General features: G+C 42.5%; 3 protein-coding genes and 1 non-coding gene across 4 annotated transcripts in view; 3 read left to right on the top strand and 1 right to left on the bottom strand.

Annotated features, from left to right (window-relative positions):
- Window positions 1-1,725: 1,725 nt before the first annotated feature.
- On the top strand, window positions 1,726-7,674 carry tgm2l (transglutaminase 2, like; the record flags this gene model as incomplete). Its single annotated transcript, XM_086074031.1, has 14 exons — window positions 1,726-1,909; window positions 2,248-2,478; window positions 2,554-2,672; window positions 2,960-3,088; window positions 3,580-3,757; window positions 3,930-4,071; window positions 4,167-4,270; window positions 4,854-4,996; window positions 5,080-5,179; window positions 5,360-5,505; window positions 6,540-6,669; window positions 6,746-6,906; window positions 7,110-7,246; window positions 7,319-7,674. Coding segments are annotated over 14 exons (2,070 nt in total), but the record flags the coding sequence as incomplete, so codon positions are not given.
- Window positions 7,675-11,070: 3,396 nt separating this feature from the next.
- trnal-cag (transfer RNA leucine (anticodon CAG)) lies at window positions 11,071-11,153 on the top strand. Its single transcript has one exon. It is a non-coding gene; the product is annotated as a tRNA-Leu (tRNA).
- Window positions 11,154-13,651: 2,498 nt separating this feature from the next.
- pllp (plasmolipin) overlaps window positions 13,652-23,373 on the top strand; it is a 12,461-nt gene continuing 2,739 nt past the window's right edge. The window contains exons 1-2 of the mRNA XM_086074112.1: window positions 13,652-14,043; window positions 17,444-17,617. Coding sequence (XP_085930238.1) covers window positions 13,879-14,043; window positions 17,444-17,617 — 339 coding nt within the window. The 5' untranslated portion in view covers window positions 13,652-13,878. The remainder of the gene's footprint in view (window positions 14,044-17,443; window positions 17,618-23,373) is intronic.
- On the bottom strand, window positions 18,112-23,035 carry LOC147176395 (uncharacterized). Its single transcript, XM_086074111.1, has 4 exons — window positions 21,755-23,035; window positions 20,041-20,261; window positions 19,830-19,957; window positions 18,112-19,066 (listed from the first exon to the last, which is right to left on the bottom strand). Exons 1-4 carry the CDS (start codon window positions 22,678-22,680, stop codon window positions 18,662-18,664), a joined length of 1,680 nt encoding a protein of 559 aa, XP_085930237.1. The 5' UTR covers window positions 22,681-23,035; the 3' UTR covers window positions 18,112-18,661.

Genomic DNA, 23,373 nt, shown 5'->3' with positions numbered 1-23,373 from the left:
GCAATTTTTCCTTTTTTTAGTTCCTGACAAGACCGCGGCTGATACCTGCATCGGTCGCCATCACAAGTACCGATTCCGATCCCTGGTATCGATACTCGCCCATCCCTACTTATTACTTAATAATTCTTCATAAATAACAAACATGAGTTGAGCAATTAAACTTCCTACATGCATAGTAGTATTCAACAATAACATCATAATGATGATAATGACGATGATAATGATGATGATATATAATAATATAATAATAATGTGTTGCAACAGGGAAACGGTCAGTAAACTGTCTAAACAGGATAAGCAGAAGAGAATACCATAAAATTAGAGCTGTCAAACGATTAATTTTGTTTATCAGATTAATCATATTTTAGAATTTTGATTAATCACGATTTAATCACGATTAAAAAGGCTTTTTGTTATGTGTTAATTTTTACGACATTTAATGTTATGAGTACTTTAAAAAAAAAAATTATCCACTGCACATGCTAATCCTCTTTTTCTAATCAGTTAATCACTTGCATAATTTAAAATGGAAAAAAATGAGCCCAATAGTTTGACATGAACAAATATTCTAAATGTCATACGCAAACATTTATCAAATGCTTTACTTAAATGCATGTGGTTATGTTTATTGCTCAAACACAACCTGTGTTACCTTTAATGTAACCATCCGCTGTCAGCTAAAGGATCATCTGCGATAAAAAAAATAATAATATTCTGATTAATCTGCGTTGATACATGATTAATGTGATAATTTTTTGTGATTAATTAATTAGTTACGCTTTAACTTTGACAGCACTAAATAAAATACAATTTACAAGTGGGCAGGTGGGCTATGCCTAAACAGGTTAATTAAGTGCAACTAAATAAATACATAACAATAATGTTAAGTTGTAATAATACTATTTGCATTTTTTTATCAATACTGATTTATTTCTTACAGTCTCTATATTGGAATGGATGCAAATAAAAGTGCAAAAGCAAAATAATATTTGTATCAGCACTACCCCAAAAAAAAAATAGTTTTTTGAGACACCTTGGAGAACAACCTTACATTAATGTCAAGAGCATTGACCAAGTCTACAGTACTACAGTCAAATGTGCCTTTTATAATTATGGGATGTTTTTCATTTCAATTTAAAATAATGTTATTTAATAAGTATAGCGCCACTAGTGAGTGACTATTGACTCCAGTAAAGAATGTGTGAAGAAGCTATGACTAGAAACCACCTGTCAAAGTGGAAACATGTCAGTGGCCTCAATATTTGCAAAGAAATATGCAGTGACTAAAAGCGTGCGTCAACAAAGGGCCCAGTGTGTGTCCAGACGCATTTTAAACTTTCACACTGCAAATACACGAGAACATACAGATACCGGAAGAGGAGTCCTTTTTGGGAAGTGATGTTAGAGGTCACACGGGGGAGCAGGGTGGAGTGTGCTGTTGTGAGTGTCATAGAGTGGGAGGGTTAGCCTTGGCTTGTATAAATACAAGAAAGTGATGCACACTGAGACAAGTGGGTGAAGATACTTGAAGACACAACCTTTTGATAGGACAATGCACCGTACAATGCCACGCAGGGGTGAGTCTGTCTGTCTGTCTATCTATCTATCTATCTATCTATCTATCTATCTATCTATCTATCTATCTATCTATCTATCTATCTATCTATCTATCTATCTATCTATCTATCTATCTATCTATCTATCTATCTATCTATCTATCTATCTATCTATCTATTAGGTCGAATTGTGGATGTGGATCTGAGATGCCGTGACAACAACTTGGCTCACCATACCAGGGAGATCGATTGGGAGCGCTTGATTGCGCGCAGGGGTCAGCCCTTCGCCATCTCAGTGCAGTGCTCCGAGACTGTGCACCGCGAAAATCACCTGGCTTTGGTCCTGCACCTTGGTGAGTAAAGCGGTCGATACTGAACTCAACTGACTGGTTGGTTAGCAGGTCAGCCATTTGTGGGTAAATAGGCTAACAGTTCTAATGTGAATAATGAAAAAAGAGTGAAGCTTGCTGGGCGCTTTGGCTTCATGATCAGTCATTCCAATAGAAAATGCAAGTTTTCAACCAAACACACTATCCAAAACCAGTTTTATAGTGTTACTCTTTAGCTACCCTATTTTATTACAATGACAAAAGTGTCAGAAGTGACAAGCCACTTTGGACCGATGCGATACTGTTGACGTGGCACTGCTGAATGAATGTATTGACGTGATTTCTCATGTGTTGTTTTTCAGGCAAGCGGGATGAGGTGGCGATCAGGGTTGAGAAGGATGGCCGCAACAAAGACGGTTGGTGGTTTACGCAGGAGAAAACCCACGAAGGAGTGCTACTGACTCTCCACAGCCCGGCAGACGCCATCATTGGCCATTACCGTCTGGACTTGTTGGTGACATCACACAGTGGACATGTGTTGGAGAAGAATGAGAACGTTGACTTCCACTTACTGTACAATCCATGGTGCAAAGGTAAAAAAAGAAAAGAAAAAAAGCATACAGTATAGTGGTTTACAGAGCCTAAAATTCTTTGAACGTGTGCCATAGATGATGCTGTGTACCTCGCGGATGAGAAGCTCCTTCAGGAGTACATCATGAATGAGAATGGTATCATTTATGTGGGCACCTCAGACTACATCCATAGCCGCCATTGGCACTTTGGACAGGTACGTGTGTGTGTGTGTGTGGGGGGGGGGGGGGGTGCGTGCGTGTGCGTGCGTGCGTGGGTGCGTGTGTGTGTGCGGACAATCTGCGTGTGAATTGCCATGTGACCGTGGCGGCCGTCAGCCTCCTCATAAATTGTGCTTGTTGAACAGAGTAAGCTCCTCGAGTGAGTGTGTCAGAATGTAACCAGGGAACACAAACAAGAGCGTCACCCATTTGCAGTTTGATGGCAAAACTCAATCCATCATTTTCTGTTCCTCTCTCATATTTGCATCTGTTTTTGTCGCAGTTCGAGGACAATGTGCTGGACATCTGTTTTGAAATCCTGGACAACTCCAATGACGCCTTGATAAACTCAGAGAAGGACTTGAAACAAAGATGGGACCCGGTCTACGTTGGCAGGATCATCTCTGCCATGGTGACAACAACAACAACACAAATTATAATAATAGATTTTATTTGTAACACACTTTACAAATTGCACTTTATGACCCTGCAATTGGCTGGCAGCCAGTCCAGGGAATGTAGTCCTATCACCTGCTCAGTAATACGTGTGATAGCTCAATTATAATTGCATGATATAATGTTAAATTCAAATGTATTTAAGAAAAATGTAATTTAAAAAAACAAGAATTTGTTAAAAAAAAAAATAATTATATTTACAAATAGTTTTAATTAAAAAATCGGACCTATATTATTATTATTATTATTATTATTATTATTATTATTATTATTATTATTATTATTATTATTAAAATATGCAGAGGGCCAATAAAAGCATGTTGCTGGCCACAAATTTAGGCATCATGCAGGGTAAGTGCTACGTAAATAGATGGCTAGTGATAGATGACAAAAGAAAATGAAAAGTATGCTGAAAAAGCACACTAACCATTCAATACATTTGTCCAGGTAAACTCCAACGGTGACCGGGGTGTGTTGGTGGGCCGCTGGCAGGAGCCGTACACTGACGGCGTCTCGCCTTCCAAATGGACCAGCAGCGTTCCGATCCTCCAAAAGTGGAGCAATGGCAAAGCCAGGCCGGTCAAATATGGACAGTGTTGGGTCTATGCTGCTGTGGCCTGCACGGGTGAGCCTTTGAAAGATCTGAAAGCATACAGCTTTCTGACAGAATTGTCAGCTGGTCACAGACAACAACTAGTGCCACTAGTGCCTTAATATACTCTACTCAGAGGAATATTTGACTTTTGGGAGAAATTTTAGGATGTTTAAAACCTGAGTTTGTTGTGTGTTCTTGACAGTACTACGTTGCCTGGGAATCCCGACACGTCACATTACCAACTTTGCTTCAGCTCATGACACTGATGGAAACCTCTCTGTGGACTTCCTGCTCAATGAAAAAATGGAGAGTCTTGATTCAAGAGGAAGGCCCGACAGCAGCTGGTAGGGAAGCGGTCACAAGTTCATTTCAAAAGATCTCGTCCTTCTCCATCGTCACATCATTCGTCATGCGCATTTCTCTCAACCTCCCATGTTAGGAACTTCCACTGTTGGGTGGAGTCCTGGATGAACAGACATGACGTGCCGCAGGGAAATGATGGCTGGCAGGTTTTGGACCCAACTCCTCAAGAATTGAGTGATGGTACAAATCTTTCTTATCTCTTCAACATTTTTAGAATAAGGAGATTTTGACATTGACATAAAAAAAAAAAAATCACTCTAACACAAAAGACATATGGAGGTTAGATTTAGCATTAACATGAATGAAGCATTCGCTGCGTGAAGGTTTATTGCACCGCAGCAGTGATGCTATTTAGCATTAGTGTCAAGCTAGTGGACTGAACGGTTAAGCTAAGCTATGTGTATTGTTTTAAATAGACAAGTTGTAATTTTTAGTTTTATGTTTAGTTTGACAGTAAACCTCAACTGGGATTACCAAAAAACACCTTGAAGCCTCTTTTTCCCCCAAAGTGCTGCTTAATGTGAAGTGAGTTGAGTTCACTGCCACCATACATGCTTATATCTCACGTCAAAACAAAGAATCGATCTAACGACAGCTTGTAGTCATTTGTATCTCAAGGCACCACTGTCGCCACAATTGAGCTCTTATAGCTGCAAAATGTCAGCTTGTTGTTGGTATATCAGCAAACACATTCCTAGACACCCTTAATAGATTTCATCAAAACTGATTATAAAACTACAGAGATAATTTTTTTTCTTTCCAGGTGAATTCTGTTGTGGTCCTTGTCCTGTTAAGGCCATTAAGGAGGGCAATCTGGGTGTCAAGTACGATGCTCCGTTTATATTTGCTGAGGTGAATGCTGACATCGTCCACTGGCTTGTCCGAAGAGATGGCCAACGTCAGAAGGTCAGCCTACATTCATCCTTATCCCTCTAAGAAAGCCTTGTATATGTTTTGTTTAAAACAAATGCTAAAGCTCAACGTTGCAGATCAGAGTGTCCCAGGACAGTATTGGCATTAACATCAGCACCAAAAGTGTTTTTGGCAACAGCAGAGAAGATGTCACTTCACACTACAAATATCCAGAAGGTTAGTGAACATAGCATCTGACAAATGAATGAATGACAAATTAAGCCTATGTATTTTCATCAGCAATTCCCGTATGTTTCCCGAGCGCTGTCAATAACACAAAATACTGCATACTGTAGAGAAAAGATACGGGGAATGAAAATAAATATCAAAGGCTAATAAACGTATTATTTTCGTCAGGCTCCAAGAAAGAGAGAGAGGTGTACGAGAAAGCGGGACGACGTGGCAGAGCTTCATCTCCTGAAAGGGCAAAACCAGGAAAACTGCAGATGACCATCAAACATACCAAGCCCGTATTCGGATCTGACTTTGACGTCGTTGTCGAGGTATGAGGTGCTTAGACAGTGATAAATGAATGTGCTAATGAAACATTAGCAGCACTGTGCAAAAAGCCTCCAGTCACTTTGACATGGTATACTGTAACAATAAATACAGGTGTCAATAATGACATGAATTGGGGTTCAACTGGAAATGAATTTCCGTGATACATGTGATACTATGATTAGATATAAAGTCAGTGCCATTTTTTTCCAATGGCGAAAAGGCCTACAGTGCTTGCACATAGTGTTAATTTTATCAGACATTTTTAAAATGTAGTCTCACTTTTAGTCCAGTTTCAATCACCTTTGTTAGTTCTTATTGTGGTTAGTCATCCTCATCCCATTTGTTTTTAGTCAACTATAAATCTAGCATTTTAGTCTTTATTTTAGTTCAAGAAATATCGTCTTTGTCTAGTTATAGTCAACAAAAACTGTCAATGTTTTAGTCTAGTTTTATTCAGGACAATCATTTTACCCATGTATATATATTTTTGTCAGCAGATAATGTTGAACATTTCAGATCTAAAACAATTTCACATAAAATTCTCTTTCATCTTTTTGATGATAAACAACTTCACACATAATTACAGTGGCTACTATGACTCCATGCTACGAGCTAGTAAGTTAGCTAGCATTAGTTAGCAGTTGGAGTAACATTATTGCGTAACACATGTCACATGACAGTGTCACAGTGACAGATTAGCAGAGACCGGATTTTACAAAATAATAAAATTTTTATCTCATCTTTGTTCATATATTTTAGTTCAGTTCTTATTAAGTGAAGTACATTTTTGTCTCATCTTTATTAGTCGACAAAAATGCAGACTGGTTTAGTCCCAGTTATTGTTTATTAATGAGGGTTTTAGTCCAGTCTAGTTTTGGTCCGGTAAAAAAATGTGTGTTGACGAAAATACATTGTTTAGTTTTCATTAACGAAATTAACAGTACTTGCACACAGCATATGTTTGGGGGCACGTGTTGCTTCTTATGAAACCATGGCAACATAATCACACACTGAAATGAACTGATTCCATTTGCAGTTGAAAAACGAAGGAGGAGTCGAAGTTAACGGTCGTCTGACCATGCTGGCTACGGCAGTAACATACAACTGTCTGAACCGAGGGGAGTTTGAGAGGCAAACCAAGAATATCTCTGTGCCGGCCCGCAAAGGTTGGTAGTTTAAAATGACACTCTTGACTTTGGTGGGGGTCTTTTGAAATGACGTCTTTCAAATGTTTGTGTTCAGTTCACAAGGAGGTGCTGCGCGTGCGCTACGACGACTACGCCAAGTGTGTCTCTGAAAACCATGTGGTGAAGGTGATGGCGCTCCTGGAGGTCCAGGGAGAGAACGAACCCGACATGGCTGTGGCCAAAATCCCACTCAGCTTGCCTGAGGTCCTTGTCGAGGTGGGTGAAGGCTAACAGCATGCAGGTTGTCCAGGTTTGGTTGACCCTGTCCCTTTCTCTCTATTAAGTAGACCTATCCGGTGTAAGTGCGGCCTGGTACCAAGTCTGGGCCGCGAATCGGTGGTTTGGGACCACTGGTTTAAAAAATTGATGGATGTATCCATAAAAACGTCACATGGCTTTGTTCAATTGTCATTATGCAGGTTCCTGGTTCGGCGGTTATATATCAAACATTAACAGGCTCCATCTCCTTTACCAACCCTCTTCCGGTGCCACTCAAGCAGGGCGTTTTCACCGTGGAGGGGTCCGGCCTGGTGTCCCCCACTGAGGTCAAGCTAAAGTGAGTACAGGCTTGAAAAGCTACGATCACACGACTTCAATCACACATCAACCTTTTCTTCTTCTCTTTCAGCGGTGAGATTGGTCCAGGTCAGAAAGTGTATGTCAAGCTCACCTTTGCACCCGCGCGGGCCGGCGTGAGAAAACTCCTTGTGGACTTTGACTCAGACCGTCTCAAAGATGTGAAGGGAGCTGCTACAGTGATTGTTAGCAACCCAGCTTGCTTTTCACTGAATTAGCTGTAAAACATTGTGATCATTGCATTTTCAGCTAGCATCTAAAACCCAAGTAAAAGCATCACCAAAAATGGTTTCATGCTAGTACCTAACATTCCTTATATAAAGGCATCTAATTTCTTACTGCATTGCGCAATTGAACTTACACAAATGACCACAGGTACAATAATCAAAATTCGTAACTCCAGTAGCATCAGATATATTTCACAAATCAAATGTATTTTTGTATGCTTGGTTGATTTATTCCTTGAATGTGTGCACTATTCCACGATTATGAGTGTGTAAAGATGAAATAGAATATTTACTCAGGATTATTTAATAAAGATTGTTTTTTGAACTGATTACATTGTTTACTCTCCACCCACCCATCCATCCATCCATTTCTGTAGCGCTTGTCCTCAAATGTTGAAGAAGAGTTCGCTCAAAGACACATTTTCAGATGGAAGCAGAAATCTATTTGTGCACAAGCTATTAAAAGTAAATTCCCCATTATACGTCGCTTAAATGGCAGCAGAGAGAATTTTCAAGTTTTGCTCTGCCTAGCTCCAACCCCTTTAAGGGGGAAGTCAATTTACATATTTTACTAGTTAAACTACAGGCTGGTCAAGGGAAGGTTAACATCTATAAATAAAAGCCAGAGGCTAGCGAGCTGACTAGCAAAACAAATAAATTGCTAAAAATAAAATAAAATGGAGTTTCACCTCCAACTATCCATCACCAACAAGTGCCAAACTTCCTTTGACCGATTTTTTTCTTCAGTTTTCTTTTTCTTCAGTTTTTTCGCGGCGCTGAGTTAACTTATTTTTGATGCCATTACGGTGTCTGTTTTGATCTGCTAATCATGTAAACACTATAGCTCCATGTTTTCTTGTACTTTTACAAAGCTGACAAGCGCTAGGAGCGCGCAGCTCTGGCATTACTGTTGCTAGCAGCTCAAGTCTTACCGCACTGTAAAAAAAAAAAAAAAGAGGCATCTGCTCAATGTGAAAAATAGAAGGAACTCTTTAAGTAGATGTTTGTAACTCTTTTTTTCTCTTAGGCTACATAAGTGTTGTGGCTTGTACTCAACAATAGCTGAATTGAAATAAACTTTAAAATATAGGTGAAAATTGCTACATGATCTTTGTTTTTATTTTAGTTAACAGCTCGTTTTTACAGTGTGGGGTTTGCTGCCAGAGTGAGGTCAGAAAGAGGTAGCAGTGTTTTCAGAAATTAGTGGAACAAGCATTTTCTCAAAAACAAACAATCTAGTTTGCCGAGATGTGACAATGAATTGTTGAGTTGCAATAACTAAAGATTGACACATTCAGACAAATAATAAACGGCTTACCAGAATTAAGCTAAATGCAAAGTAAGACCGTTTTTATGCTACATGCACTATATAAAAATCCTAATAGCACTACTTATGTTATGTAAAATGTAAATTTCCTGTACATTTTACATAATCATTTTTATTTATGTAAATGTGTTGTTCATAATTGATCCTTCATACACAAACACGTTTTTGTGGATGATTGGCATTAGCATTGCAGACAAATAACAGTTTCATCATGTATGATTTATTGTATAGCCATTATTTAAATTAAGAATTTTACAATTGATTTTTTGTCCACATGCATGCACTGCACGCACATATATGCACCCATACAAACACACACCCTCTATAAATTTTTCATCCCCCCTCCCAGCTCCCCGCCCCACGTACAGCGGCTCAGTGGTGGCATGAGTTTGAAGTTCAAACCCCAAGTGAGTGGACACTGGACAGTGCAGGCATGTTATCATGTGCCACCCCCTTTTCTTTTTATTTATTTAACTTTGAGCACCTGCCCCTCCAAAGGTCTCCGCACGCCTTGAATCAGAATGCTGTATTTAAACTAGTGGGGACACAATGGCACATACAACATATTGTAAGAACATTTTTAATTTACTAAGAGTCTCTGTCATGAGCATAGCCAGCCAGAAAGTCTTTCAAGCTGAAGCGCCTCCTATTTGGCAAATTTTATTTGCATAAAATAAGGATTTCCAAATCCCTTCTGAATTTTCATATATTTCTTGCAGAATTTGATTTGTTCATTAATTCCTTGAAGTTGACAAGAAACAAGAAAAGTACTTCTACATTAAAAATCCTTAGTGAATTATCTTTAGTTGACCTCAATTAAAAACAATTTTTTTTTTGTGCCTTAGGTTATTTCTCCTTAGCTTTATTGTTTAGTTTGGGGTTTTGTCTTTTATGTCGAATTGTTGTTTCATTTTTTTTTTAAATAATTGGTAATGTTAATAAGCAAAGATGGAAACTGAATTGATGTCTGATGTTCCAATGCTGTGATTGTTAAAAGCAGAGTTAAAAAAAAAGAAAGTCTGAAGCTCTTTGAATTTTTTTCTTTCATTCGCATACTGTTAATGTAAATGAAGAGGCAATATTTTGTTTGTTTGTTTACTGCAGTGCTAATCACACGCAAAAACTTCAGTGTCCCTAAAAGGTCAAATCTCAAATCAGAAGCACTAGTGTCCCGCAGTGCAAACATTTGACTCGCCCCCAGTGTTGACATTGGTGTCGTCCATGTGGCAAATGTCTCATTACAGAGTTAAGACGTGCTTTTGGACACTTGAGTGAAGGGAACATTTGACACCTTTGCACTGGCCAGCCGCTAAAGATCATCATTTTGTAAACTCACACAGGCTTATTGGTCAATTTGAAGATGTATATGAAGGGTTTACACCTTGTTCAAGCACTGTTTATTGTCCTGTCGTTAGAAATGAATATATGAACAACCGTTTTGAGATTTATGGTGAAAAGATGCCATTCATGCAGAGCATTCTGCTTTTTTTTTGTTTTTCGCACCTTCAACTTGACACTTATATTTATTACATGTCATTTAATTTAGGAGAGTTTTAACAGTGATTTATTGTTTGAACTTAATCATAAGAGTTACCTAATTTTATATTATTAGACTCGAGAATAATTACAGCGTTGCTGAAAACAGTTACTAAAGTGTTACTTAAAGCATTGCATGTACAGTTAAGCAATAATTTAGTTTGAGGCTGTAACATAGTGATCACAATTAAAACAGGGTAATTCATAAAAACAAAAAAACGTTTTTCAATCTGAACAAGCCTTTTAAGGTTCCACTGCATTATCATGGGCCAGTCTTTGGGTCAAGTCCCTTTGCTCAGAATAAAAAAACAACAAAAAAACACACGCACACAAAAAACGCTCCTGTATGTTTATTGCATTATTTCATACATGGAGGGAATTCATAGGGAATGTTATTCTATTCATGGGACACGTTTGTGAGCATTACTTACTAGCACATCGTCCGAGTTCAAATTGAATTGAATTTTATTAAATGACAATCCACACTGTACTGTAGCTATTTTCTGTGTGGGTGGCATACTGGCATAAATTGCATCTATGCAAAGCCGTTTAATCTCCAGGAGAGGGAGACAGAGATCCGCTTTTGACAAAACTGCTTTTGCCTGCATTATGTAACTGTTGCCTCATAGAAGCACATTTAAATACAAATACACCGTAATACCATACACCAGAGTAAAAGGTATATTAAGAGACATGTCATTAATGTCTTCATATGTCAGGATGGCCGAGCGGTCTAAGGCGCTGCGTTCAGGTCGCAGTCTCCCCTGGAGGCGTGGGTTCGAATCCCACTTCTGACAGCATCTTTTTCACTAAGCTTATTTGTAAAACATTTCAAATGTAGCCTGCACCCCATCTTTTGCATTGGGTCAAATCATAAGAAACCGCTTCACGGTCGGCTATCAATAATTGATCAAATGTGTATTCCAGTCTGTTAGTAAAATCCTAAATGTTGGTTAATGTGCTCTCATGCAACCACATGCCAATTTATTACAAAACATAGCTGTTCATTCAAACTATAAGTGCAAAAATCACATGTACAAATTATTTTATTTTGAAGAGATTTGCTTCTTCATTTCCTTATTCAAACCACCATATGAGTCACTGATCTGTATATATTACTGGATAGCGGATAGGCCAAGACTTTTGAAGCCGCGACTCGCGAGGCCACCATACTATCACTCCCAAGAAACGTTTCTCGGCATACGGTACTATATATTTACAGTATCGAAGTTGGAGAACATTTGAAAAAGTACTTAATAGAAACAGCATAATTTATGTTTTAAATTTGGACTTCAGACATTTTACAACTTAAAATGTGTGTATAGGCTAAATGATATTCTTAATGATGTTTACAGGAGGAAACTTTTTAACCCATTTTTTTAATGAAAGAATTATACCTGTAATTCAACAAAAGATGCCTCTCCCCAATCTAATATTGGGGTCTAACTGAGCGATAAAAGAAAAAGGGAGTGTTCAAAGCAGTACATATTTGTAAAAAAAAAAAGTGACCACCCTGACCAGCCCTATACTAAGAGCCTACGAGCTGTATATGTCTAATCTGTATGTGTACTTACGTACTTACTTAGTTTATAGTCTTCTTGCGAAATGGAAGGGGTATGATGGCCGCCCATGTGTATCTGCTATCCAGTAATATATACAGATCAGTGATATGAATGGACTGTCAATGCCACCTACTCACCGTTGGAAGAAGTGAGAAGTGAATCCACCGCTGGCCATCTTACATTGCCACTCACTAAGGCTAATTAACCTGAATACATTAATTTCTCCGTAGGATGTTCATGTTATTTTCTGCCTCTACGGCAAAAATGCCACCGATATAGTTGTAGCAAAAAGTCTGGGAGAAGAACTACATGTAGCGTGTGCGGAGTATGTCACTTTTTTTTACTCGCGACTGCCACCTCTGGCCTAAAGTGTAACTGCAACCTCTGTGCCAAGCTTGTGCATGGTGCACGGAACGTGCAAGGACGAACGCTCGAATAAACTCTGTTTTGTCAGCGCTCGAATAAACTCTGTTTTGTCAGTTTTCGTGGAGCCTGAGCTGGAGTTTGGGCTATGCTCGAAGCTGGCCTCTTCTTGTTTTTTTCTGTTTCCATCCCAATTGTGTCATTCGCTAGCTAACACAACACTACATGTCAGCAGGGACTGGCATGTCACACAACTTTCTTTTGTTCAAGGAAGTGGGTGTGGCTTGCCAGACTACACCATCAAGAAACTCCACACTGAAAGGTAGATACAATGATAAGTGCAGTCGCAGTTACAAAAAAAAGTCAGTGCTCTGTATTCATATCCATCTGGGCATTGGTGGGACATGCATGATGTTAGAAGCAAATGGTGGGGTTGGGTGTAAATTCTTGCAAAATGCAAACCTAACCTCTGTGAATCACAATTCACGATATTGAGATAATATACTCTGAATGGTCGATGCAAACTGAAGTTCGCTCTTTGCAAGGCTCTCGTTGACGTGGATATGAATTCCAAGTTTGGAAATATTTGAGGGAGTGTAAATAAAACATGAAATAATGTGAATAATGGATTATTATTATTGTTGTTGTTACTGTATTTAAAAAATATTAAATAGGCATATATATATTTTTAAATAGTGGAAAAACTATATATGTATAAAATATAACTACCGGTACATGTATTTCAGTGAGTGCTCAATCAAATGAATTTATGATATCACATTTTGAAAGAGGACGAGAACATAGATAATGTGTTTTGGAAATATATTTGATTATTTAAAACATGAGCATCAATAATAAGGAGTAAGAGTGAAAACGATTTTTGCAATACATGCTCAAGTATTGGCATGATAATTACACTAGCTGTTTTAAACCATATGCAACTAGGATGTAACCCTCAGGCCAAGGATAAATAGTTATCAAAAGGTAACAGAAAACAGTGAACATGGCCTTTTAATGCTTGTGCAGCACCTTTATCCACTGAAATGGTTTCATCTTTGGCCTTGTGCCAGCCGATCCTCTACAAACTTTCATGTTAATCAGTTTAGTAATGTTTTGACCTGCTGGAACTAGGGTGTACCCCACTGAAGTCGCCATCGGTCCGATAGGATAGACTCCAGCATCCCCAAGACCCTCAACAGAGTATAAATAATGCACACATGGATTATGTACTCTATTAGGCCATGAGTGCCTTAGAAAATGGTCTTAAATGGCGACACTGTGTTTCCTTTCAGCTTGCCCTCCTCCCACTTTTCAAACATTAACAGGTGGCGAGGCCTCAGGGAGTCATATGGGAGGAGTCACAGGGAATTAGCAGACAGCGGCAAACAGCAGGAGGAAGGCACTGTATGTGCAACTGTGTGTGCGTGACAATATTTGATCTTGGAAGTTTCACCGAAGAGCCTGCTTTTTGCTTCTTCTTTTTTGTCTGCGTATTTGTTTATTTTAGCCTGTTGGGCTTCTTGTTAGTGTTCCCATTAGAGACTTCTCTTTTGCTTTTTTGCTTTTGTTTTAGTTTTTTTAAATTAACGAGCCAAATATGACAGACTTCCCTTCCAAGGTAACCACGGAGACCGGTTCCCCCAACTCCCAGAACACTCAGCAGGGGGGCAACAGCCTCAGAGGGCTGGCAGCTAACGTGACCACTAGCATGGACATGTCTTTCATCAGGAGCATCCCATCTGTCCTAATGATGGCTCAAATAGTGAGTGCTTTGGATGCTTCACATTGTTTTTCCATTTTGGATGTTAAAAAGTTGGAATTGTGGCTTTAAATTAGGTGTGATAAAGAGCAACATTTTGCCAGATGACTGTACTTAATCTCTATCGGGAATAAATAACACCATTCACTCCCTTTCATTAATGTTCAATTGTAAGTTTCCACATAAGGTGCAAGTCCCTATTGTACGACTACTGTATGAATTGCATATATCAGCATAGTGTATCAATATACAGTGGAACCTCTAAGGTCAAACACAATCTGTTCCTTGACACTAGGCAAATGGCATGTAATCTGTTCCATGGATAAGTGTTGTCACACCATTGGGTAGTCCTCTTCTATTAACGCTCCAAATTACGGCTGCTTCTTCTTTCTTTTTTTTGGGGGGGGGTTGCCAAGAACAGTTACAAAAACACACGGACACAAAAAACCTTTGAAGCTCACAGAACTGAGCTCTCAGAGGTATGCTGAGGTCCCGGGTGGTGTGAACATTCAACCTCATTTAAATTTTAGAGGCTCCACTGTATAGTCATTGTTTGTCAGAGTTAATGGAAAGCCACATGACATGACATCAGCAAAAGAAGATAAGATAAGAGGACCAGAGGTTTTTTTCTGATGGAAGTGGAATGAGTATCAAAAGAGAGAAGGAAACCTCAGAACCATTATATTAAGGAGCGAAGTTTGTTGTTATACATTACATAATTGTTTTTAATTACATACACAGACAGGTAGTGCAGTAGCAGCACATAATTATAATTTAGAGGTCAGTGGTTCTCAAACGTTTGGCACCAAGTACCACGTAAAAAAGTAGTGTCGCTCAGTATGCTTAAGTGTTTAAAAAAAATACAGTGGTTCAAGGTATGTATAAGCCAATGTAATATGGTGCACAATTTGAACATGGTCCTGACTGTTTTAAATGCCTCTACAACATCGCATGGACATTGGGGCGTTGACTCTGGACTGGCAGACCGGGGGTTCTCCTTTAGAGATAGGGTGAGAAACTCGGTCATCCGGGAGGGACTCAGGGTCGAGCCAGTTGAGGTGGCTTTGGTATCTGGTTCAGATACCTCCTGGACGCCTCCCTGGAGAGGTGTTCCGGGCATGTCCCACCGGCGAGAGGCCCCGGGGACGGCCCAGGACACGCTGGAGAGACCATGTCTCTCGGCTGGCCGAGGAACGCCTTGGGATCCCGCTGGAGGAAATGGTTGAATTGGCTGGGGAGAGAGAAGTCTGGCCTTCCCTGCTTAAGCTGTTGCCCCTGCAAAAGTGGACTTTACGCTATAGACCATAGACGTATTTACGCAAAAACTCGCCACAGCGGACTTTATGAATGAGGAGATGAAATTTCGAGTGTGGCTGAAAGGAGGCGGGGACAGAGAAAACCTCGAGGTTCATTGTGAAAAACCTGCAACCGACCAGGTGTGGTTCATGGAACATGTTACTCCGGTATATTTTCCTCTGGTTTCAGTTACCTCCCTTTCTGAAACGGAAAACGCTGTTTCCCACATTTCAAGGTTTCTTGACCCAAAGTTGTCACTAAACCTGCTTTGTGAAATAGATCCCTGTAGCCTACTGTGGGATGTACTGACTTAAGTTCACCCTAATACAGTCTTCGGAGGTTTAGTGAACAAACTTTACTGTTATTTATGAAGGGCAGATTTGAGCTAGTTTATCTTCTCCTATTGCAGGCTTGTGCCAGTGTGAAAGTCCTTCGAAAAGTTGCCGTGTATTGTTGCTTGCCGACGGAAACGCTGGCCCCACAGATCAGACATACGCACTTGTTGTTGACGCTCGTGAAACTAAATTATATTTTCCATTCCTGATGACAAATTTTATGGCTTTCTTTTTTTTTTTTTTGCTGGCGCTCATGTTTGCAGCGAATCAGGAGTGCCAGCAAGTTACACATGGCTTCAAAATACACATGCTAGATTAGTTTGAATTACGTACAAAGGAAATTGCCAATTTCACTGTGCGAACGCCCGCTCCTGATTGGTGGGCTGTTTTCAAGCTCGCTCCTGGTTGGCTTCTTCCTCAAGCGTCAGTTTTAAATGTTGTGTATACAAACAGCAACAGGAATTTCCAGATTCAAAATCTGTCCGCGAGCAACTCAAAACTATGCCACATTAGAAATATCTCATGGCACATCATCAAACAAAAATGTCGGCCAAAATCTGAAGTTGAAACGTAAAAGCAGATGTCTCCAATTATTTTTTTAAATAAAATGTTTTCTTTTTATTTATGATGCTATTTTGAAGTTAATCATTTTTAATTTGGGTATTCAAATAAAGAAATTATGCAACATAAAGGATGCCATCAGAGTACTAGTAGATATTACTCTACTTTTGTATGAATGCCAATAGATGAATGAAAGATACATTATTTATAGTAAATAGTTTTCAGAGCAATTAGGTGAAATGGAATCATTTCCTGATGTGTTATGAAAACACAAATGTGCCGGAACGCAGTCATATGGAATCATTGGTGTCCTGTAGGTCATTGTCGTTGCGTTATATTGTTTTATGTTTGGACAGCGGACATGTGACACACTGTTTGACTAGCTTTGCCTCCTTGGACGATCCCTTTATTAGACTGGAACTAGGTGTGTGCGGCCAAGTGTGGCTGTATAGCACATGACTGTTCATGCTTTATAAGCGCTGGATGATGTGAAGTCGGAGTCATTATGTCACTTTGTGGCTTTTAGAACTTTGTTATATTTCAGCAAGCGACATTGGGAAGTGCATGACCATTCACGTGCTTGTGGTATAAATCATTAACTTGTCCTTGTGTTTTATGAGCTCATATTTGTAACTAAATAGCCTCAGACACAACATTAAGTACACTCGCATAATGTATGTAGTAAGATCCAATACCACAAATTCTGCCTTTTTTAAGAGAACACACTCCATTTTGCTGGAGTCTGTCAGACTGAGAGTCCGGTGTTACTAATATTTTTTCTTATCTAATACTATCTACCTAAAAAAAATTGTAATATAAACAGGTACGCCTCAATGAATTAGATGAACTAAAAAGTTCATAATGTGTTTATGTAGCGGTTATCCGCACTCTAAATGATCCCTCTAAATGTTAATGAGTACCACCTGGTGAAAAAGCTTGCACCACATTTTCTTGGCAAACAACCTGTTTATTCACATCTTCTGTATTCATTTGTACAGTACATGTTGAAGTTATGATAGTACATAATATACTGCATACGTTCTGGGGAGGAACACCATTTTGTTTTTATATATATATATATATAAATAAATCTGGTGGAATATTTTTTTCGCTAAAAATAGACATTTCGATATTTGAAGAGCCATATACAAGAGGATGTTGTGATAGGTTGTTGCATCACTTGATGTCTTGTATGTGTTTTACCCGTATAGTTTTTGGGACTGCTCCACTGGGCGCTCATCGCCAGCTCGCCTTACATGTCGGCACCGGCCAATGGATGGGTGCTCTTTGTGGCCGTCACTTTCTGGCTTCTCACCAGCATCCTCTTCGCCTTGATCCTCTTTGGAGTCCAGAGGAGACTCACTGCTGTGCCCTGGCCACTCACGGTGCGTAGGGGGCAGTTTATTTATAGAAAACCAGTTTGACACAGGTAGTCATCTGTACAATATGAACAATACTAACATTGCAACAGCAACTAACATTATATTAATTATTGTCTATGCTACCATAATACATGGAATAATTGCTATATACACACACAAGTGAAATGTTTGAAGTATGGTCTCCATAAGTGTGTTTTTTTTTAGCTTTTTGTGTGATGCCACCTGAGTAGTTCAGTTTTCAGTATTTGCTTTTCTGTCATGTTGGAAGTTGAGATCCAGAGGATAAGCAAGGCTTGAAACAGAAAGACTAGTAGAACGATTCGTTTGTTTAACCCTAATCACTTCATATCAACTATGTCATAAATTCTTCAATCTCCTTAGAAGTGTTAGGATTAGGACAAAAAAGCTGACAGTATAGACTAGAGTCTTTGGATGGACGACACGACTGTTACAAACACGGAGTGGAGGACCCAAATGCAGGAGATCCACGGCAGGGATGCTGGTAACTTAGTTTTAATCAAAAATACAAAAACACAAGATCACGCCCGAGGGCGGATAAAACAGCGAGTCGTGTGGGATACAGAGTAGATCCACGGAGAAACGCTACTAGTCAAAACACTCGTGGTGTCCACAGCACCTGGAAAGATTGCACCTAGCACGGTAGCAGAATCTCAACGTCAGGTCTGGTGAGTAGCGTCACGGAGTAATAACCCGACACTCCTTGCCGTTTTTGCCAGGCTTTTATTTCGGCCTGATGAGCTAATGGGCAGCAGGTGTGTTTGGCAGGATTCACCCTCCAGCTGTTTCCCCAGCAACTGCATGGGAAAACAGAAACAGCTGACCCCAATCATGACAGTACCCCCCCACTAACGGACGCCCCCAGACGGACCACCTGGCAGAGAAGGGTGCGACGAATGGAAGTCACGGACAAACGATTGGTCCAGAATCCAGGAGCGGGGGATCCACTGGCGGTCCTCGGGACCGTACCCCTCCCAGTCGACCAGGTACTGCAACCCCCTTCCACGCTTTCGACAGTCCAGTATGGCCCTAACCGTGTAGACAGGCTGCCCGCTGATGACCCGGGGAGGCGCGGCCTGCGGGCATAGTGGGCTGGCAGAGACAGGCTTGAGCAAGGACGTGTGGAAGACTGGGTGCACCTTGAGCGTGGGAGGGCAGGTTGAGCCGAACTGCCACCGGGTTGATCACGGAGTCAACTTCAAACGGGCCGACAAACCGAGGCCCCAGCTTCTTGGAACTCCCAGCTAACTGTAGGTCCCGAGTGGAGAGCCATATCTTCTGTCCCGGTTGGTAGGAAGGCGCTGGGATCCGGTGCCTGTCCGCGAGTCGCCTGTTGCGGGCCATTGTGCGGCACAGGGCTTTCCTGGCGTCCTGCCAAACCCTGCGAGCCCGGCGGAGGTGGACATGGACCGAGGGAATGGCAACCTCGCCCTCCTGGGAAGGAAACAAAGGGTTTGATAGCCATAGGCAGTGTTGAACGGGGACAAACCTGTGGCAGAGCACACGAGGGTGTTGTGGGCGTATTCGATCCATGGAAGGTGGGACGCCCACGAGGAAGGATGCTGATGGCACACACATCGGAGCGCCGCCTCCAAGTCCTGGTTAGCTCTCTCCGTTTGCCCATTTGATTGGGGGTGATAGCCTGAAGACAGGCTAGCCGTAGCTCCCAAAGATTTACAGAATGCCTTCCACACCCGGGACACAAACTGAGGCCCCCTATCGGAGACGAGGTCGGATGAGATCCCGTGGATCCTGAATATGTCCCTTATCAGGATATCCGCTGTTTGCAAAGAGGTGGGCAATCTGGGTAGGGCGATAAAGTGCGCCATCTTGGAGAACCGGTCCACCACAGTAAGGATCACAGACTGACCGTTGGAAGGTGGTAGCCCGGTAACAAAGTCCAGCACCAAATGCGACCAAGGACGGTGGGGAATGGGCAGGGGGCGGAGCTGACCGGCTGGCTTACGGCGAGAGGGCTTATTTCGAGCACACACTGTGCAGGATGTGACATATTCTTGTATGTCCTTGCGTAGCCCTGGCCACCAAAACCTCTGTGCTATTAGGGACAGCGTTCGACCAACCCCAGGATGACATGCCACCTTTGATGCATGCCCCCACTGCAGCACCTCTTGACGAAGGTGTGTGGGTACAAACAACTTATTTCCAGGGCACGTTACCGGGGTCTGCTTCCACCCACCTTCCGCTCTACCTCCCACTGGAGGGCCCCCAACACTCTGTTCTCCGGCACCATCGTTTCGGGTGGAGACCCCTCGGCGGCTGGACCGTGCATGCGGTACAAGGCATCCGGCTTGGCATTCCGGGATCCTGGTCGGTAAGTGATGACATAATCAAAACGTGTCAAGAACAGGGCCCAGCGTGCTTGAGGAGGATTTAGTCTCTGAGCGGACCGGAGGTACGATAAGTTTTTGTGGTCCGTGAAGATCTGGAAGGGTTCCGCCGCGCCCTCCAGTAACGCAAAAATGATGGCCAGCAGCTCACAGTTGCCCACATCGTAGTTGCGCTCCGCCTGGTTGAGCCGACGAGAGAAGAAGGCACAGGGATGCAGCCTCTGGTCAACTGGGGACCGTTGGGACAACACCGCCCCCACTCCCGTCTCTGAAGCATCAACCTCGACAACAAATGGAAGAACCTCGTTAGTGTGTGTCAAGACCGGTGAACGTGAGAATAATCATTTTAATTTAACAAAAGCGGCCTCGGCCTGCTGAGTACAAATAAACGGAATCTTAGTAGATGTAAGCCTCGTCAGAGGTTCCGCTTTCATGCTATAGTTGCGGATGAACCGATGGTAGAAATTAGCGAACCCCAGGAACCTCTGCAAGTGCTTTCTTGACATAGGAGTTGGCCACTCGACCACGGCCTGGATCTTGGCCGGGTCAGCTCTCAATTGACCCTTCTCCACAATATATCCGAGAAACTGGACCGAACTGGTGTGAAACGCACACTTTTCTGCTTTCACGTATAGACGGTTTTCCAGCAGTCGCTCCAAAACCAGCCGAACGTGTTGCCGATGTTCTGCTAGGTTTCTAGAGAAAATCAAAATGTCGTCAAGGTAAACAATACAAAAGTGGTTAAGCATGTCACGCAAGACGTCATTAATGAAACATTGAAATGCTGCAGGAGCGTTTGAAATACTCAAAATGCCCAATGGGTGTTTTAAACGCTGTTTTCCATTCGTCGCCCTCCCTTATCCTAACCAGATGGTAGGCACTGCGAAGGTCTAATTTGGTAAACACCGTAGCAGAATGTAATGGTGCAAATGCTGACTCCATTAGCGGCAATGGTTATTTGTTTTTAATTGTTATGTCATTCAAACCACAGAAATCGATGCAAGGGCGTAGCGTCTTGTCTTTTTTCTCAACGAAGAAAAATCCTGCCCCTAGCGGCGATTTGGAAGGCCGAATAAGCCCGGCAGCCAGCGACGTTGTGACATATTCCTTAAGGGCTTGAAGTTCCGGCTTGGCTATTTGATACAGGCGTGTACTAGGCAGCGGTGCGCCAGGAACCAATTCTATCGCGCAATCATAAGGTCGATGCGGAGGGAGAGATAAGGCCCGGTCTTTACTAAAAACTTCCCGTAAGTCGTGGTATTCTGCTGGCACATTTTCCAGGTTAATCGGTTCCATTGTTGCTTTAGCTGGGCCACAGTGGTAGTTTACCGCTGACTGCAGGCAAAGTGAGTGACAAAACAAACTCCATCTCTCTAACCTAGGCATGCCCCAGTTTATGTCAGGGTTGTGCCTAGCCAGCTAAGTCAGACCCAGGACCACTGGGGCTGACCGGGAGGGCATAATGAAAAACTGTCTAGTCTCCACGTGATTGACCGATAAAAACGCATGTGTAGACTCTCCGTTCTATGCGTAATCACCCCCAAGAGGCGCCCGTTGTGGTCATACATTTCCTTGGTTTTCTCAAGTCTAACCATCGGAGATTTCAAGATGTTGACAATTTCCGGGTCGACAATACAATCATCCGCCCCAGAGTCCACCAAAGCCGTCATCTTTACATTCACCCCACACCATGTCATTTCTCCTGACAATTGTAGCCTTTTAGTGTCCAAATGGCTATTTGGGTCACATGATCCCATGGGCTGGGAGTACTCACACTGATTGTTGCGTTGGGGTTGAACGGTTGTGGCTGGATCGGGTGCGACGTCTATCAGGCCGCCTCCAACATGTGGCCGAATGGTGTCCGGGCCGACCACAATATGGGCACGCCTGATTTCTCCACCGGTTCCTGCGTTCCGCCGCGGAGAGCCGTCCTCCCCCCGGCTGCATAGGCTCGATGCCATCTCCAGCAGGAGGGCGTCGCCACGAAGCGTCGGGAGGCGAGGCGCCGAAGAAGCGCCCCGCGGACATGGTTAAAACCGGCTGAGCAGCCGTGTCTGCTGCCTTAGGTCGTCGCTCCTCCTCCTGTTCCCGCTGCCGCTCGCGCAACCTGTTGTCCAAACGGATGGCCAGGTTGATGAGTTCCTCCAGACCGGACGTCTCGTCCCGTGCCGCCAGCTCGTCCTTGATTCGCGGGCTGATCCCCCGCCGGAAAATCTCACACAGCGCCGCTTCGTCGTAACGGCTCTCGGCGGCCAAAAACCGGAAGGAGATGGAGTATTCCGCCACGGACAAGTCGGCTTGCTGGAGGTCCAGCAAGCGGCTGCCCGCTTCCTTCCCTTTTACTGGGTGGTCGAAGACGTTTCTAAGTTCCACCAGGAAGGCAGGCAATGACGCTCGGAGCTCCGGATCGGCTTTACTGACTGCCATCGCCCATAATGCCGCCTGGCCGGAAAGTAGGCTCATTATGAAGGCGACCTTGGCGCCATCGTTCGGGAAACTGTGCGGCTGTTGATCGAGAACCAGGCTACACTGGTGAATGAATTGGTCACACCCACCAACCTTCAAGGTGAGCGACCCGATCTGGGCGGTTAGCGTCGACATTGCCTCCTTCAGCTCGCGGAAGTATTGCTCGTGCTGTCCGAGTAAGCGCCCATGGCTGGCCATGGCCTGGCACAGGCTGTTGGGGTCTGCGGGGTCCATTCTGGTCGGGCTATTCTGTTACGAACACGGAGTGGAGGACCCAAATGCAGGAAGGTAGGAGAGCCACGGCAGGGATGCTGGTAACTTAGTTTTAAAAATACGAAAACACAAGATCACGCCCGAGGGCAGATAAAACAGCGTGGGATACAGAGTAGATCCACGGAGAAACGCTACTAGTCAAAACACTCGTGGTGTCCACAGCACCTGGAAAGATTGCACCTAGAACGGTAGCAGAATCACAACGTCAGGTCTGGTGAGTAGCGTCACGGAGTAATAACCCGACACTCCTTGCTGTTTCTGCCAGGCTTTTATTTCGGCCTGATGAGCTAATGGGCAGCAGGTGTGTTTGGCAGGATCCGCCCTCCAGCCGTTTCCCCAGCAACTGCAAGGGAAAACAGAAACAGCTGACCCCAATCATGACAACGACAAAGTGACTGCCATAAACAACTACGATCCTTACACAAATCAAAGATCGCTCATCGCCTAAACATGCTTGAAGAATAGAGGAAATAAAACCCCCAAAACTGTTGCACTTAATGACTTTCACAGAAAAAGCTAGATAGCGATTAGCATGGTGGTCAGCTACTAGTCCCGTTTACGTAATATAATACAAATGAAAATAATAAAAATGGCAATGATCGATATCCAACTTGAGGTTTCTATTTAATGAATCTGTGCTGCTTGAGAGGACAG

This window comes from Leptonotus elevatus, chromosome 4 (assembly GCF_054856555.1).
Source record: "Leptonotus elevatus isolate MCC_2025b chromosome 4, RoL_Lele_1.0, whole genome shotgun sequence".
Lineage (NCBI taxonomy): Eukaryota > Metazoa > Chordata > Actinopteri > Syngnathiformes > Syngnathidae > Leptonotus > Leptonotus elevatus.
Note: the sequence above shows the minus strand (reverse complement) of the source record. Positions and strands in the feature narration are given on the sequence as shown.

Coding starts and splice junctions, on each gene's coding strand:
- LOC147176395 (XM_086074111.1), bottom strand. CDS start 22,680: ATGGACCCCGCAGACCCCAACAGCCTGTGCCAGGCCATGGCCAGCCAT. Junction 20,262..21,754: donor ACCCCAACGCAACAATCAGT/GTGAGTACTCCC, acceptor TTTGTTGTCGAG/GTTGATGCTTCAGAGACGGG. Junction 19,067..19,829: donor AGTGGGAGGTAGAGCGGAAG/GTGGGTGGAAGC, acceptor TTTCCTTCCCAG/GAGGGCGAGGTTGCCATTCC.